Below are 15,305 nucleotides of genomic sequence, written 5' to 3'. Positions count from 1 at the left end.
TGAGACCACTGCGACGGGGCTGGCTATCATGATGGCCATTCAAGCTCCCACCCACTGCCTCCCGAGTCTCAGAATGCCAGTGCGGCACACTCTGTGACGTTCGTCGCGATCACGCAAGGTATTCCGGGAACTGATAGTGCTGAAGGGAGGGAAGAAAACCCCGGGACATGGAGGAGAAGCTGGAGTTACAGCAGCAGGTGAGTCACTGGAGGGGGGGGGGGGGGGGGGGGGTAAGAGGGAGGAGATGATGCACTGGAGGGGGGAGAGGGAGGAGTACATTCACTGGAGGGGGAGGCATTACAAGATGTGGCATTATATGTAAAGGGCATTAGTGTGGTATGTGCAACGGGCATTACAGTGTGGTATTATGTGTAACAGGCATTACAGTGTGGCACATAATGTGCAAGGGGCAGTACAGTGTGGTGCATAATGTGTAAAGAGAATTACTAACTAGCATAATGTATAAGGGGAATTACTGCGTGGCATAATGTGTTATAAGGGGCACTACTACAGTGTGACATAATGTGTATAATGAGCACTACATGAATGGACTCTGTGGCATAAAGTAAATACTCTGGCAGCGCCATATTCACAAATTGTGCTGCTGTTACCAAATCCTTCCAGTCTCCCAGAATGCCAGTGGTGTCGGGCATGACATCGTCGCGCATGGCATTCTGAGTGTGGCTGTGGGAGAGGATGGAGCAGCGGAACACTGCAGCAGTGCATCCACTTTCTGCTGGATATGCCCCTTTGAGAGATGAACAGGGGGCGTGTCACAAAGCCACACAACCTTTTCTGGAGCGCGCACAGCATAGGTGCGTGCAAAAGTACACCCTCCTTTATTAATTCTGTGGCTTTTTAGGGGGGGGCACCAAAGGAAACTCACCCTGAGCTCAACAAGGTCTAGAACTGGCCCTGTATATATATTTATGTGGATATATGGGTTGGGTATGAGATACCGGTGCTGGAATCCAGACGCTGGCGTCCTGTCAGGGTTAAGATATCGACACCTGTTGGTAGCTATCCTAACCCTTCCCCCAGGGCCGGTGCAAGGTTTCTAGGGGCCCTAGGCAAAACTTCACCCTACCTCCCCTGTTCCCCCCAAAAGAGGTTAAACACATAAGCAGGTTACGTGTGTCCCATGCATATGGCACTTGTGAAAGAGGGACACAGACAAAGTGCGTGATGCACTAAGCATCACATTAGTGATGTGGTACATCCCGCCTGTCTTAGGTACATACTGCGGTTCATTACGCAGTATGTATCAAGAATATTGCAAAGGACAGCTCTCCCGATAATTTATTTATTTATTACCAGTTATTTATATAGCGCACACATATTCCGCAGCGCTTTACAGAGAATATTTTGGCTATTCACATCAGTCCCTGCCCCAGTGGAGCTTACAATCTATATTCCCTATCACATGCTAACACACATACACACTAGGGTTAATTTTGTTGAGAGCCAATTAACCTACCAGTATATTTTTGGAGTGTGGGAGGAAACCGGAGTACCAGGAGGAAACCCACACAAGCACAGGGAGAATATACAAACTCCACACAGTTAGGGCCGTGGTGGGAATCGAAGCCACGACCTTAGTGCTGTGAGGCCGTAACGCTAACCATTACACCATCTGTGCTACCCGATAAGACCCATCTTTTGCGATGGCTCCGGACTGAGGGACTTTCGGGGGTTTAACACCCAGAAGTTCCTCTGGCGTCGTTCTGCGCATAAGGACGCAGGCTGTGATCAGAGGGATCCTTCCCAAGCAGAAGTGTCCTGTTAAGAAGCTGTAATATGCCGGGATAGGGGTTCCTCTCCTGGGGTAGATGGACTCCCTTTTTCACACACACAGCAGCCGGGAAACAATACACCAGTCCGGGGTTCTCGTGCAAGCTGGTCAGGGCCAGTCTTTATTGTGCAACATCAACAATCAAATAAACAAAACATAAAACAAACCCTAGCCCGTCTAGGCACTCACTACACAGTAGATTCCCTCTCTACCATAGTGCTGGGCCTACTGCCCTCACCATCAACAAAAACATGCACAGTACTCACTGGAGTATATCACCAAGTGTCTCTGAACAGGCCAGTCTGCCTGCTAGCCCAGGTGTCAAACACTCAATCACAAACAAACCAGCTAATATTAGCCAGCTCCAGGTGGAAGCCCTGATGAGCCTGCTAACAGGCTGAAAAGGCCCAAAACCTGGAGTGGCCTGTGGATGGAGCCCTCCCTCTCCTCACATCCACACCCCCAGGACCCAAACTGGCTTTTCCAAAAGCCGACACTCTGGTCTGCTTACAAAACAGACTTCTCCTGGTTTTTTTTTTAGTACACGTAGGCCAAAACCTAGGACAAATGTACCTGCCATTGACCACTTTACCAGTGCTTCTATCACAAAGCCCATAGACGTTATCCATCAGAATGAAGCACCGGAATGCATCTTACATTTGGGGAATGCGGTAAACCCCCCGAAAACTGCATTTTCGAGGGTTTACCACATTTTCACCTTTAGTACATCCCGCCCATAATCTTACTTGGAGGTGGGGATGTCCAGGGTCTTCCATGGAGATAGGTTGAGGCACAGTGCTGCTGGGGAGCAAGGTGGGTTGGGACAGAAATGAGCGAGTGCGGAGACAAGGTGCATGCAGGTAGTAGTAGAAATGGACTGTGAGAGGACTGTGTTGCTGACACACGGATATATACAGTGGCATATCTATAATGGGTGCAGTGTGTGCGGGGCAGGGGGGCCCCGCACCGAACACACTGCACCCATATTATTTTAGACTTACCTGTCCGTGGTCCAGCGGCAGTTGTCTGCGCTGCCCAGAACACTGAAAAATGGCCGCCGCGGCCATTTTCCAGTGTTCTGCGCATGCGCAGTAGACTCCGGGCACTAGAGTGTGCCTGGAGTCTAGTTCGCATGCATAGAACGGCGGAAAAATTGCCACCGCGGCCATTTTCCGGCGTTCTGCGCATGCGCAGTAGACTCTGGGCACACTCTTGTGCCTGGAGTCTACTAAGGCTCTGGTGGCTGGCTAGCCGCGTCAGTCGGCTGCCGGCCACTGGAGAGAGAGGAGGGGGCCCTGCACGGGGAGTGCACACGGGCCCCTTCCTCCTTTAAAACTATATATATATATATATAAAAATATATATATGTAGCCACACACTAACGTGTAGTTACGCATAGTACACTAATTCATACACTTTATACACACAGTAACACATACACGCCAACTCATGCACTGTATACACACAGTAACACATACATACTTACACATATATTTACACTGTACACAAACTAACTGTACGTTACTGATGCAGCAGATGCTGTAGCTTGCTAATGGGGCACCTTCATCATTAGGCCCTCTCGCGAAGTGATGCCGAGATTAGCTGGTGATATGGGGGGAGGGGCTTGCCATATCGGCTCCGCCCCTTCTGCTGATGTCAGAGGGAAACGTTCCGTCAGTTGGGGGTTTCTATGTACTGCATGAGCTAGAGCGGAGGCTGAGGAATCCGGGGGCTGTCAGTGGGGATGCAGGAAATGCTGACGCCAGGCTCTATCTCTCAATAAAGTTCGAAACTGCGACCCCTCACTTGCCTCCCTCAGATGCAGCCCTGACAAAGCCCTTTTGCATGCACTATCGCTGCTGGCAGTAGGGTTAGCGTAGCCTGGACAGCGGGACTCTGGGGCGCCCTCCAGGGGCCGGCGTTATAGGCAGCTGCCTAATGATAGCGCCTGCCCTGCCTTCCCCTCTCCTTACTCCTAACTGTAACCCTCCCTGATGCCTAAACCTAACTTCCCCCTCCCTGCACCCTCCCCCTATCCCCCCCCCCCACAGCCATCAGGATGCAGGCGCCAGCATTCTGAGTGTCGGCATCCCAACAACTGGGATTTCAACTACCTTCCAGATATATATATATATATATATATATATATATATATATATCTACATATAGATAAAAGATATCCAGTACCCGGCACTTCTCAGTAATTGTTCAAACGAATGCTCCGGTGCTTTCCTAGGGTGTTATATAGCCCATATATATATATTTCCATTGAAGGCGGAACTCAGAAGACTGTTTTAAGGTGCTGTAAAAAGTTTATTAAAGGATTTTTTACAGCACCTTAACACAGTCTCCTGAGTGCCGCCTTCAATGGAAATATACATATAATATATATATATATATATACACACACACACACACACACATACATACACAGTGTTCTCCTCTATGCTTTATTTCTCAAGTGTAAGTTTGATGCTGCCAAAAATGATGGTGCACTATCTTTAATATCTAAATGTTTTTGCAAGTTTTTGGCCACATCAAAGTGATGGGTGGCGTCAGACTGGAGGGCAGAGCAGATCACTCCTCCAGTATAAAAGGGATGGCGTAGTTGCCGGCAGTAAGAGCTGCTGGTGGAAAACAGTGATGACAATGGGCTGCCTTTATAATGTGTTTGTTAATGGGGGTACTTCAGTTTACTCAGCTAGTGGTGCAGTATTTGGGCAGCGCTTCCATCTGTGTCCAGCCAGTGTGTTGTTTATTGCAGGGCCTTTTGCTAAGCCAGCAACTGGAGCAGTGTCTGGGAAGGTTATCAGTCCTTATAGCAAGTGGGACTGGCTATCTGGGGGTGTTTAAATTAATTTATTGGTCACCTTAACTAATGTTCGCACGATTGAGCAATTCAATTGTATTGTTCAGATGCCTGTGTGGGCCCGATAGCACTGGGTTTAGCTGGGCTGTTGGGAAATGACTACGCAATATTAGTGTTTTCTCCAGCCAAAATAATTGCGTGGTATAATGTGTATAAGGATTACTACTGTGTGACATAACGTGAATAAGTGACATGACACTACTGTGCAGTGTAATGTGATGAAGGGGCACTACTTTGTGACGTAATTTGAATTGGGGGTACTCAGTGCCTCTGCCCTTACCCTTCCTGTAACTCCCCCTCAGTGTCCCCATCCTCACCCTCCCTGTAACTCCTCCTCAGTGTCCCTGCCCTCACCTCCCTGTAACTCCCCCTCAGTGTCCCTGCCCTCACCTCCCTGTAACTCCTCCTCAGTGTCCCCGTCCTCACCCTCCCTGTAACTCCCCCTCAGTGTTCCTGCCCTCACCTCCCTGTAACTCCTCCTCAGTGTCCCTGCCCTCACCCTCCCTGTAAGTCCCCCTCAGTGTCCCTGCCCTCACCCTCCCTGTAAGTCCCCCTCAGTGTCCCTGCCCTCACCCTCCCTGTAAGTCCCCCTCAGTGTCCCTGCCCTCACCCTCCCTGTAAGTCCCCCCTCAGTGTCCCTGCCCTCACCCTCCCTGTAACTCCCCCTCAGTGTCCCCGTCCTCACCCTCCCTGTAACTCCCCCTCAGTGTTCCTGCCCTCACCTCCCTGTAACTCCTCCTCAGTGTCCCTGCCCTCCCTGTAATTCCCTCTCAGTGTCCCTGCCCTCACCCTCCCTGTAAGTCCCCCTCAGTGTCCCTGCCCTCACCCTCCCTGTAAGTCCCCCTCAGTGTCCCTGCCCTCACCCTCCCTGTAAGTCCCCCTCAGTGTCCCTGCCCTCACCCTCCCTGTAAGTCCCCCTCAGTGTCCCTGCCCTCACCCTCCCTGTAAGTCCCCCTCAGTGTCCCTGCCCTCACCCTCCCTGTAACTCCCCCTCAGTGTCCCTGCCCTCACCCTCCCTGTAACTCCCCCTCAGTGTCCCTGCCCTCACCTCCCTGTAACTCCCCCTCAGTGTCCCCGTCCTCACCCTCCCTGTAACTCCCCCTCAGTGTCCCTGCCCTCACCTCCCTGTAAGTCCCCCTCAGTGTCCATGCCCTCACCCTCCCTGTAACTCCCCCTCAGTGTCCCTACCCTCACCCTCCCTGTAATAGTGTTCCCGCTAGGCTGTTTTAGCGGGGTGCTGTTCTGGAGCACCCTGCCCTCCATCTTGAGGGCAAAAAACGCCCTGCCCTCACTGCGCAGCGCCCCGCTAAGATAGCCTGCGGGTGCCATCTCCACTCGTGGGTCACAGTGTTCCATGGGGGGGGGAGGAAATGTGCGGTGAATAGATGCTGGGCGCATGCGCCCGGCATCGTTTCTACCTGTTAGCAGCGTTTGGGGGCTGTCCGGTGTGTCCATAAGTGCCGGGCACGCCGCCAAGAGTGACGAAACGGGGACACGTCTTATAGACACGCAGAAGTGCCCTCACTAGCTCCGTCGCCCTGCCAGCTGCCAGAGCTATAGTGAACACTACTGTAACTCCCCCTCAGTGTTCCTATCCTCACCCTGCCTGTAACTCTCCCTTAGTATCCCTATCCTCACTGCTCTGCCTTCACCCTCTTTGTAATCCCCCTCATGAGGACACACCCCATCTCAGTCCCCAGACACAGTGCCAAACTTCCAAGGTAGCATAAGTTCTGGTAATGGGTTGGAACTGGGACCACCCATTACCAAATGTCTAGTTTCGCCTATGCTCTGCAACACTGGGCACAGTATGTAAAATAATATATTACATTTAACATATAATAGTTCACTTCTTATAGACACTTTTTTTAAATATTTGAATACCGTAGATCAGGGGCGGCACATAAACTTCCCAAAATAATTTTTCCACTGTATAGTGAAAGAAAAAGCCAGAGCAATATAGAAAACATTGAAATAGCCACGTCCACATAAAATACACAGAAACAAGCCAGATCCACATAAAATGTATTTAAAGTACACATCCACATAAAATACATATTGAAATCCAGAACCACATAAAATACATTGACAAAGCCAGTGCCCCTTCTGCAATGCCCCCTGTAGTTGTGCTCACTAAGCAATGCCCGCAGCAGTTGTGGCCCTTAAGCAATGCCCCATGTAGTTGTGCCCATTAAGTAATGCCCCCAGTAGTTGTGGCCCTTATGCAATGCCACCTTGCTGTGCCTACTATGCAATGTCCCTGAGTAGTAGTGCCCCTTCTGCAATGCCCCCTGTAGCTGTGCCTACTATGCAAGGTAGTGCCCCCAGTACTACCTCCCCCACTCCACCCACACCCCTATGAAGAAACTTACCTGTCTTCATGCTGGCACTGCTCCACGCAGTCAGGGCTCCCGAGTCCCGTCGTTGAGGCCGCTGCCTTCTGGATCCAGCAGGCGCGGGGGCTCCTTACGCGAACTGCATTACTGGGAACGCTGGCTTCTTAAGCGAGCAGAGGCTTTTTTAGTCTCTGATCGTTTCAGGGACCATCGTTCTCAGTACTAGAGGGGGTCTGCCGAGCAGCAAGCCACATCGGAAATTCAAAAGAGCCACATGCGGCTCGAGAGCCGCGGGTTGGCCACCCCTGCCCTAGATATTGAACAATGTGACACCATCAGATTTGGCAAAACATGCTGCTAACAATAGTTGCACAGAAAGTTGCAACAGAAGTAATCAGGTAACACCCGATGATGTCATACTCACACGTTGCGGCACGGGATGGATCTGTTGAAGCCACGTTCCTTTCCAGAGAAAGTCGTCACTATTCCTTCAACATTTTTACAGGAAATATTAGGTGCTGGGAAACAGGGAGCTGCACAAACAACGATGGGAGATTGTTAAATAACGAAGGCAGAAATGACAATATGATTCCTCCCACTTAAATAACTAAAAACACAAAGAATTCATTTCTAGATAAACTCTGCTAATATTTTTAGCGAGGTGCCGATAACAAATGCCAATATGGCTGCTCGAACAAACAATAACGGGTCTCTATCGGATTTGGCTATATAAGCACACGCACATGTAAGAGATCACAATGTAAAGCTCTGGTGCTATAAAAAGAAATAATAATACTTTACTACAGCACCATCCACATACAATATTAGAACAGAAAAATGTATTTACACGGACCACAATTTCTCACGAGTATGGCAGCATCCACAGAGCAACTGATTTTTGTGTTTTGTTTTTTTTTTTGTTCCTAAAGGAAACTTTTGGGCATGCCAGGAATAGCCAGTGAGTAAAGGGCCCGATTCAGAGCCGGACGCTATTTGCGGACGGTCGTTCCAAAAAGGGGGCCGGCTATTTAAATTGAGAGCTCGCTCTTTGCGGTTTGTTGACGCCTCTATGTCTGAGCGAGCGAACGAAAAATGCGCTCGTTATTTTGTAAAGACGCCCGTTTGCCGTTCACATCACACGTCATCTCCGGTATTTATTAGACTAATCGGGTACATCGAAAGGCATCTGAACTGCTCGCAGTGCTTGTGGTAGGATTTTCTTACCGCAATCACTGCGAGCAGTTCAGGCTAAAAGACAACCAAGTGACGTGGTCGATGACGCTCCTTTACTAATTATGCACTCCCATTAAACGCCATTTTGACCGTTAGGCACGCCTGCGTTCGGATCTCCACTCCCCCGTTTTCAAGCACCTTCCCCTGTTACCACACACAAACGGTACATTCTGTCAATCAAATTAGCAGCCCCTCGCTGTTTTGCGAGCGCACGATTTCCGACCGCAATGACTGGTTTGCGCGTGCACATTACGACCCATACGCAGTTGTGCGAACATCGCTCAGAGCGAACGAGCGGCTCTGAATCAGGCCCAAAGTTCACTAACCAGTATACAATGAAAATGACTATCTTGTAACCAAATTAAATTTGGAATTCCCCTGGTCACATGTTCTGCTCTAAAGTCATTTCAGCACCTACCAAACCAATTTAAATGATCTCTCATCAAAGCCTAAGGCCCTCATTCAGAGCCGTACGCTCTGAGCAGAGCGCACGCTCTGAATGAGGGCCGCCCTCCATAATTATGGAGCGTCCTCCTGGACGCTCGTATAGCTGTGGGTCACCACCCACAGCCTATACGAGCGTGCAGTTTGATGGCCGCGATGGACCATCGCGACCATCGAAACTGCGAGCCGGAGCCTGCGGTTGAGGTTTTCAACCGCAAGGCCCGGAGTGATTTTGGCTCTATCAGAGCCAAAATCACTCCCACTGACATCACTAGTGATGTCAGTGGGCCGGCTTCTGACGGTAGGCGTTCCCCTGGGAACGCCCCCGTCAGGGAGGCACGCCCACCAAAGGGGGCGTGCTGTCAATCAACATCGACAGCACGCCCCCTTTGATCAGACACAACGAGCGAAGGACTTTCCTTCGCTCGTCGCGTCTGGCGCATGCGCACGACGGAGCTCCCGCCATCGTGCGCATGCGCAGTGCACAACATCGACCCACTTGCGAGCGGACAGCCGCTTGCGAGTGGGTCTGAATCAGGCCCTAAGTGTGCCCGATTCTGCCACCAAGAGACTGCTAGCAGTGAGAGAGTCAGCAATGTAACCATTGCCCGATAATTGTGAAAAGGTCTCTGTTGTAACATGACCGTCACTCACAGAAATATTCCCCTTATAAATGAACGGTACTTACCCATCGCTGTATAATTTGCACAGTTTACTGGCTCTTGTGTTGCTGGATTTATTTCAGGAACTGTACACACATATGTTCAAGGATTAAGGAAAACGAGCAATAAATGTTCATTATACACAAATCAACATGCTGTGGTTAACATAAATATTCACAGATGGTTTGAGTCCTTCTCACCCTTAGGCTGCCTGAGCTCTCCATAGGCTACAGTGTGACCTAGTATGAAATAATAGCATACGTGACTGCTGTAAATATCTGAGCAAACAGCTGGGAAAGTTAGCATGAAGCAGGTCATACACGGTGCGATAATAAGGACGTACAATTTTCCCTTGAAATTTTACACGATGTGTTCAAAAAGTGTACGATTTTTCATACCATCATACGATCCGATGCTTCGTTTCACAACGTCGGCTAGGGATTTTTCTACACCTGGTAATCAGACATCGGATCATCTGCCAAAAGTGATACGATGTGTGTCACATCGTGGTAAGATAGGTCGCCCTCGTATGGTTTTCCGGTACGAGAGGCGATCCAATTATACGACTGTGGGGACGCACATCGCCATCGTATGTACACCAAAATAACATACAATGTGTACGATCGCTCGTTACCATCGATAGAAATCGTACACATCGTATAAAAAAAAATTAAACCTTACTGTGTATGGCCGCACTTACTTTTGTAACTCTCTAACATCACCAGCCGTCACAGATAACAATATCTCTCACTACAATTTCCATTTTAGGAAATACACCATCCATGCCAGGGAGAGTGACGAGGATACTTCACAGGTCGACATGATATAATGTCGACACATTAATATAAGGTTAGGTTAAAATACACTTGCTGACATTCTGAATGTGGAAATGGTGTAACACACCAGTTCATAGTTGTCCATTCACAGCACAGTTGTGTCCACGCTCATCTATGCCGCTGGTGCGGCAAATGTGCGTACGCATTGCAGCATGCGATTTGCCGCATACGCCACTGTACGCCAGGCCACGGCAGCATTCGTACCATGCAATCCCATGATTCTGTGGATCGCGGGAGCTAACAAGACGAACGCGCCCATTCGCGGGCGTGTACCATATGTGCCATGGCAAGTCGTGGTGGCAGCAAAGATCAGCGTGGACACATCTGTATACGAATAATACCTAGAGAGGTGGTTCCCAAACTGGGTGCCACAAGTTGGTGGTCCAGAAGCCAATGAAATTATTTATTGTCAATGTGATAAGGAAAACCAGTGTTGGTGGCTGTTAATCATAAAATACAGCGGGTAAAATAAGTATTGAACTCATCAACATTTTTCTAAATTTTTTGTAATGCGGCTACTGTAACTAAATTTTCACCAAATGTCAGCAACAACCCATGCAATCCACACATGCAAAGAAATCAAACCATAGATGTCCATAAATTAAGTTGTGTGTAATAATGTGAAATGACATAGGGAAAAAGTATTGAACACATGAAGAAAGAGAGGTGCAAAAAGGCAAGGAAAGCCAAGACACCAGCTGAAATCTATCAGTAATTAGAAAGCAATCCTGCTCTTTGTCAGTGCAAATTAATATAAACTGGTTCAGTCCCAACTGATGGCCTATAAAAAGGTGTCTCATTACCAAGGTGTCACACAAGAAACATCTCATGAAGGGTAAAAGTAAAAAGCTCTCTCAAGACCTTCACAACCTTATTGTTGCAAAACATACTTATAGCATTGGTTTCAGAAGATTTCTAAACTTCTGAATGTTCCAGTGAGCACTGTTGGGGCCATAATCCGGAAGTGGAAAGAACATCATTTCACCATAAACCGGCCACGACCAGGTGCTCCTCACAAGATTTCTGACAGAGGAATTAAAAGAATCAGAAGAGTTGTCCAAGAGCCAAAGACCACTTGTGGAGAGCTTCAGAAAGACCTGGAATTAGCAGGTACAATTGTTTTTAAAAAAACAATAAGTAATGCAGTCAACCGCCATGGCCTGTATGCACGCTCACCACGCAAGACTCCACTGCTGAAAAAAAAAGCATGTTGAAGCTCGTTTAAAGTTTGCTGCACAACAGTTGGACAAGCCTGTGAAGTACTGGGAGAATATAGTATGGTCTGACGAGACCAAAATGTAACTCTTTGGATGCCATAATACACACCATGTTTGGAGGAGAAATGGCACTGCACATTACCCCAAAAACACCATACCAACAGTGAAGTTTGGAGGTGGGAACATCATGGTGTGGGGCTGTTTTTCAGAATATGGTACTGGCATACTTCATGTGATTGAAGGAAGGATGAATGGAAAAATTTACATTCTTGATAAAAATCTGCTGCCATCTACCAGGATGCTGTAGATGAAACGAGGGTGGACATTTCAGCAAGACCATGATCCCAAACACACAGCCAAGGACACTCCCAATTGGTTTCAGAGAAAGAAAATAAAGCTGCTAGAATGGCCCAGCCAATCACCTGACTTGAATCCAATTGAAAATCTATGGAAAGAACAAAAGATCAGAGGCCCTGAATCAGAGCCGGACGCTCTGACCAGAGCGCTCGCTCTGAATCATGGCCCACCTCCACTAATATGGAGCGTCCTCCTGGACGCTCGTATAGCTGTGGGTCACCACCCACAGCCTATACGAACGTGCAGGATGATGGTCGCGATGGTCTTGACCATCGCGACCATCGCCAGTGCGAGCAGAAGCCTTCGGTTGAGTTTCTCAACCGCAAGGCCAGGAGTGATTTTGGCTCTATCAGAGCCAAAATCACTCCCACTGACATCACTAGTGATGTCAGTGGGGCCGGCTTCTGACGGTAGGCGTTCCCTTGGGAACGCCTCCGACTGGCAGGCACGCCCCCAGCACGCCCACCAAAGGGGGCGTGCTGGCAATCAACATCGACAGCACACCCCCTTTGATCAGACACTACGAGCGAAGGAAAGTCCTTCGCTCGTCGCGTCTCGCGCACCACGGAGCTCCCTCCGTCGTGCGCATGCGCAGTGCAGACCATCAACCCACTTGCGAGCGGACAGCCGCTCGCGAGTGGGTCTGAATCAGGGCCAGAGTTCATAGAAGAGGCCACGGAACATTCAAGATTTGAAGACTGTTTGTGTGGAAGAATGGGCCAAAATCACACCTGAGCAATGCATGCGACTAGTTTCTCCATACAGGAGGCGTCTTGTAGCTGTCATTACTAACAAAAGCTTTTGTACGAAGTATTAAATTTCAGTAAGCGTGTTCAATACTTTTTCCCTATGTCATTTCACATTATTACACATAACTTAAACTATGGACATCTATGGTTTGATTTCTTTGCATGTGTGGATTGCATGGGTTGTTGCTGACATTTAGTGAAAATATCATTACAATAGTATCATTACAAATATATTTACTGAGAAAAATGTTGATGTGTTCAATAGTTATTTTACCCGCTGTATGTGGACAAACAGAAGTGCAACCCTCTCCACCACCACATAACTGACCATAAGCATTACCGGTAAGCATAATTTACTTAATGTAATATATTTTTCTGCATTTCTTAATAAGAAACTTCTGGCCTAGGGGAACTGTGAAAATAATGCTGATTCTCTAGGCCACCGCGATTCACAACAGTTTCAGAAGCACTGACCTACAGTTTATTTACATAAAATTTAAAACTAAAACTTACATTCAGCTATTATAGGAGGAATTCAATTGAATGCGATGTTGAACAGCGTCGGGACAAAGTGCCCAGAGCTATTCTATTGGCCGCACTGTAAACCCGTGACTAGAAGATTTCTGCTCGCATCCTCTTGAGGTGCGCGCAGAAATCCGACTAAACTAGTGCCGCAATGCTAGTTGTGGGCTTACCGCGTGCACATAAGTCGGAGAATGTCGTTTACCGTGACTAAACCCCTGGCATCAGGCTCGATAAACTGCACCTCCCGACTTGAGTGCCGGACGTTATGCGGACAATTGAATAGCTCCGGTCAATCATTCCCGGCGCTATTTAAGATCGCGTTCAATTACATTTCCCCCATAATGGCCATAATAGACCATGCTCCCCAAACCCTCAAAACAAAACAACATAATGCAATACAGCATTTAGGAGCTTATTCATTACTAACAGCCAATGGTCTCACATAAATTAAGTGTCCAATGTGCAGCCCTATCACTACTAACAAGTGACACGGCCACGCATGTGCACAGCATAGAGCGGAGGGATCTGAACGGATCTGTCTTCTCACTCTGGGTCTACTTCCAATAGGAAGGAGCGCAGCTCGGCAGCCTAACGCTAGTCTAAAGATGGTAAAGATGGCGTCAAGCCGTCCCGTGGTCAAGCTCCAAAAAGTTTCAGATAAACTCTCAGGCGGCGATGAAGCTACTGTCCTAGTTCCATTTATAAACAGCAGAATTAACGCCTCTACAGCTGTGTGAAAACTAACTATAATATTACAAAACCCTTTGGCTCCACCAATGGGCTAAAGTTACTGCAGCTTCATATAGGGATGATCGCCACCCCACAATTGAGATGCACTCGTAAATAAACAAATAACACTAATTGACACTTATTGGGATACTATTATCCCTATAGCTCATTTATATAGTTGAAGGTTATTTATTAACTAATATTTTTATATGTACCACTGTGTATATTACTTAAATACAGGATGCAGTTAAGTTACCGCCGCCAGGAGTGCCGACCGTCGGAATCCCAAGACTGGAAGTCCGTCCTGGTACTAAAGATAGGTGTCTAAATCCTGATGCTTATCTTTAGCCAGACGTCGAAACCCTGACGCCCAGCATCCCATACGAAGGTAAGCGGGGACTGTTATCTGCAGGAGGGGGGTATGGGATTTAGGGTTAGGCACCCCCGAGGAGGGTTAGGGTTAGGAACCACTGGGGGGGGGGGGGGGAGGTTAGGGCTGGGCACCCAAGTTTAGGGTGCGGGAAGGGAGGGTTAGGATTAGGCACCACTAAGGGAGGGTTAAGGTGCGTACACACTAGACGATTCGCTCCATGAGCGATATCGTCTAGTGTGCCCCTGGCAGGGGTGTGCTCGGTGTCGTTAACGACATTGAGCACACACACTGAGCGATTTCATGAACGATATCGTTCAGTGCCGGGCACCCTCCCTCATCCCCGAACATGCAACAACCTGACCATATCGTCAGGTTGGCTTGCATGTACGAGCGATGAACGACAATGACCAACGACCTGCGGGAGCGCGCATCGTTGGTCATTCATCGTTATCGTTCATCATTTCAGCATACACACTGGCCGATATAGTGAACGACTGAACGATATCGTTAAAAAATATCGGCAAGTGTGTACGCACCTTTAGGGTTAGGGGTGGGGAGGGTACTTACCAGTCCGTCAGGATCTCCACTGTTCGGGCTTCAGGCGTCGGTATTAAGTGCGCCAGGAACACATCCAGCGGCATTACATACCGATTCCCTCAAATACGAACCACTATTCCATTGCCAGTGGATTACACCTTCAGTACAATCAATGGTATTTTTCATATCAATACCTAATGGGGATAGTAGTTATTTATACTCTATAGAGATAATAGGGGATATTTATATTCTATAGGGGATGTAGCCAGGAAGCTGGCAGCCGAAATGCCGACCGCCAGCTTCCAGACAGTTAAATCCTAGCAAGGGACTAAATCCCAACGCCTATCATAAGCCCTACACTGAAATCCCGACGGCCGACATACCGAACGTAGGTAAGCCGGGCGTCGGGAGATGATAGCCGCAGAGGTGGGTTAGGTTTAGGGTCTCCCTGGGGGACTTGGGATAGGGGAAGGGGGAGTTAGCGTCTGGCACCACCGGGGGAAGGTTAGGTTTAGGCACACCCCTGGGAGGCTTAGGTTTAGAGTGCGGGGAAGGGGGGGGTTAGGTTTAGGCACCCCTGGGGGGAGGTTAGGGTTAGGCACTAAGGGGGGAGGTTAGGGTGAGGCATCCCTATGGGAGGGTTAGT

At 48.6% G+C, this 15,305-nt stretch overlaps 1 protein-coding gene across 3 annotated transcripts in view; it reads right to left on the bottom strand.

Moving 5' to 3' along the window:
• TM2D1 (TM2 domain containing 1) overlaps positions 1-15,305 on the bottom strand; it is a 34,435-nt gene that overhangs the window by 18,636 nt on the left and 494 nt on the right. For all 3 annotated transcript variants that reach the window (XM_088447823.1, XM_088447824.1, XM_088447825.1), the window contains exons 2-3: positions 9,363-9,436; positions 7,422-7,530 (exon numbers count right to left, since the gene is read on the bottom strand). In XM_088447823.1, the coding sequence (XP_088303949.1) occupies positions 7,422-7,530; positions 9,363-9,436 (183 nt within the window). The remainder of the gene's footprint in view (positions 1-7,421; positions 7,531-9,362; positions 9,437-15,305) is intronic.

The sequence above is a fragment of the Taudactylus pleione genome, unplaced genomic scaffold (assembly GCF_031769625.1).
Source record: "Taudactylus pleione unplaced genomic scaffold, aTauple2 ptg000442l, whole genome shotgun sequence".
NCBI classification, from domain to species: domain Eukaryota; kingdom Metazoa; phylum Chordata; class Amphibia; order Anura; family Myobatrachidae; genus Taudactylus; species Taudactylus pleione.
This window is presented reverse-complemented; position numbering and strand designations above follow the sequence as displayed.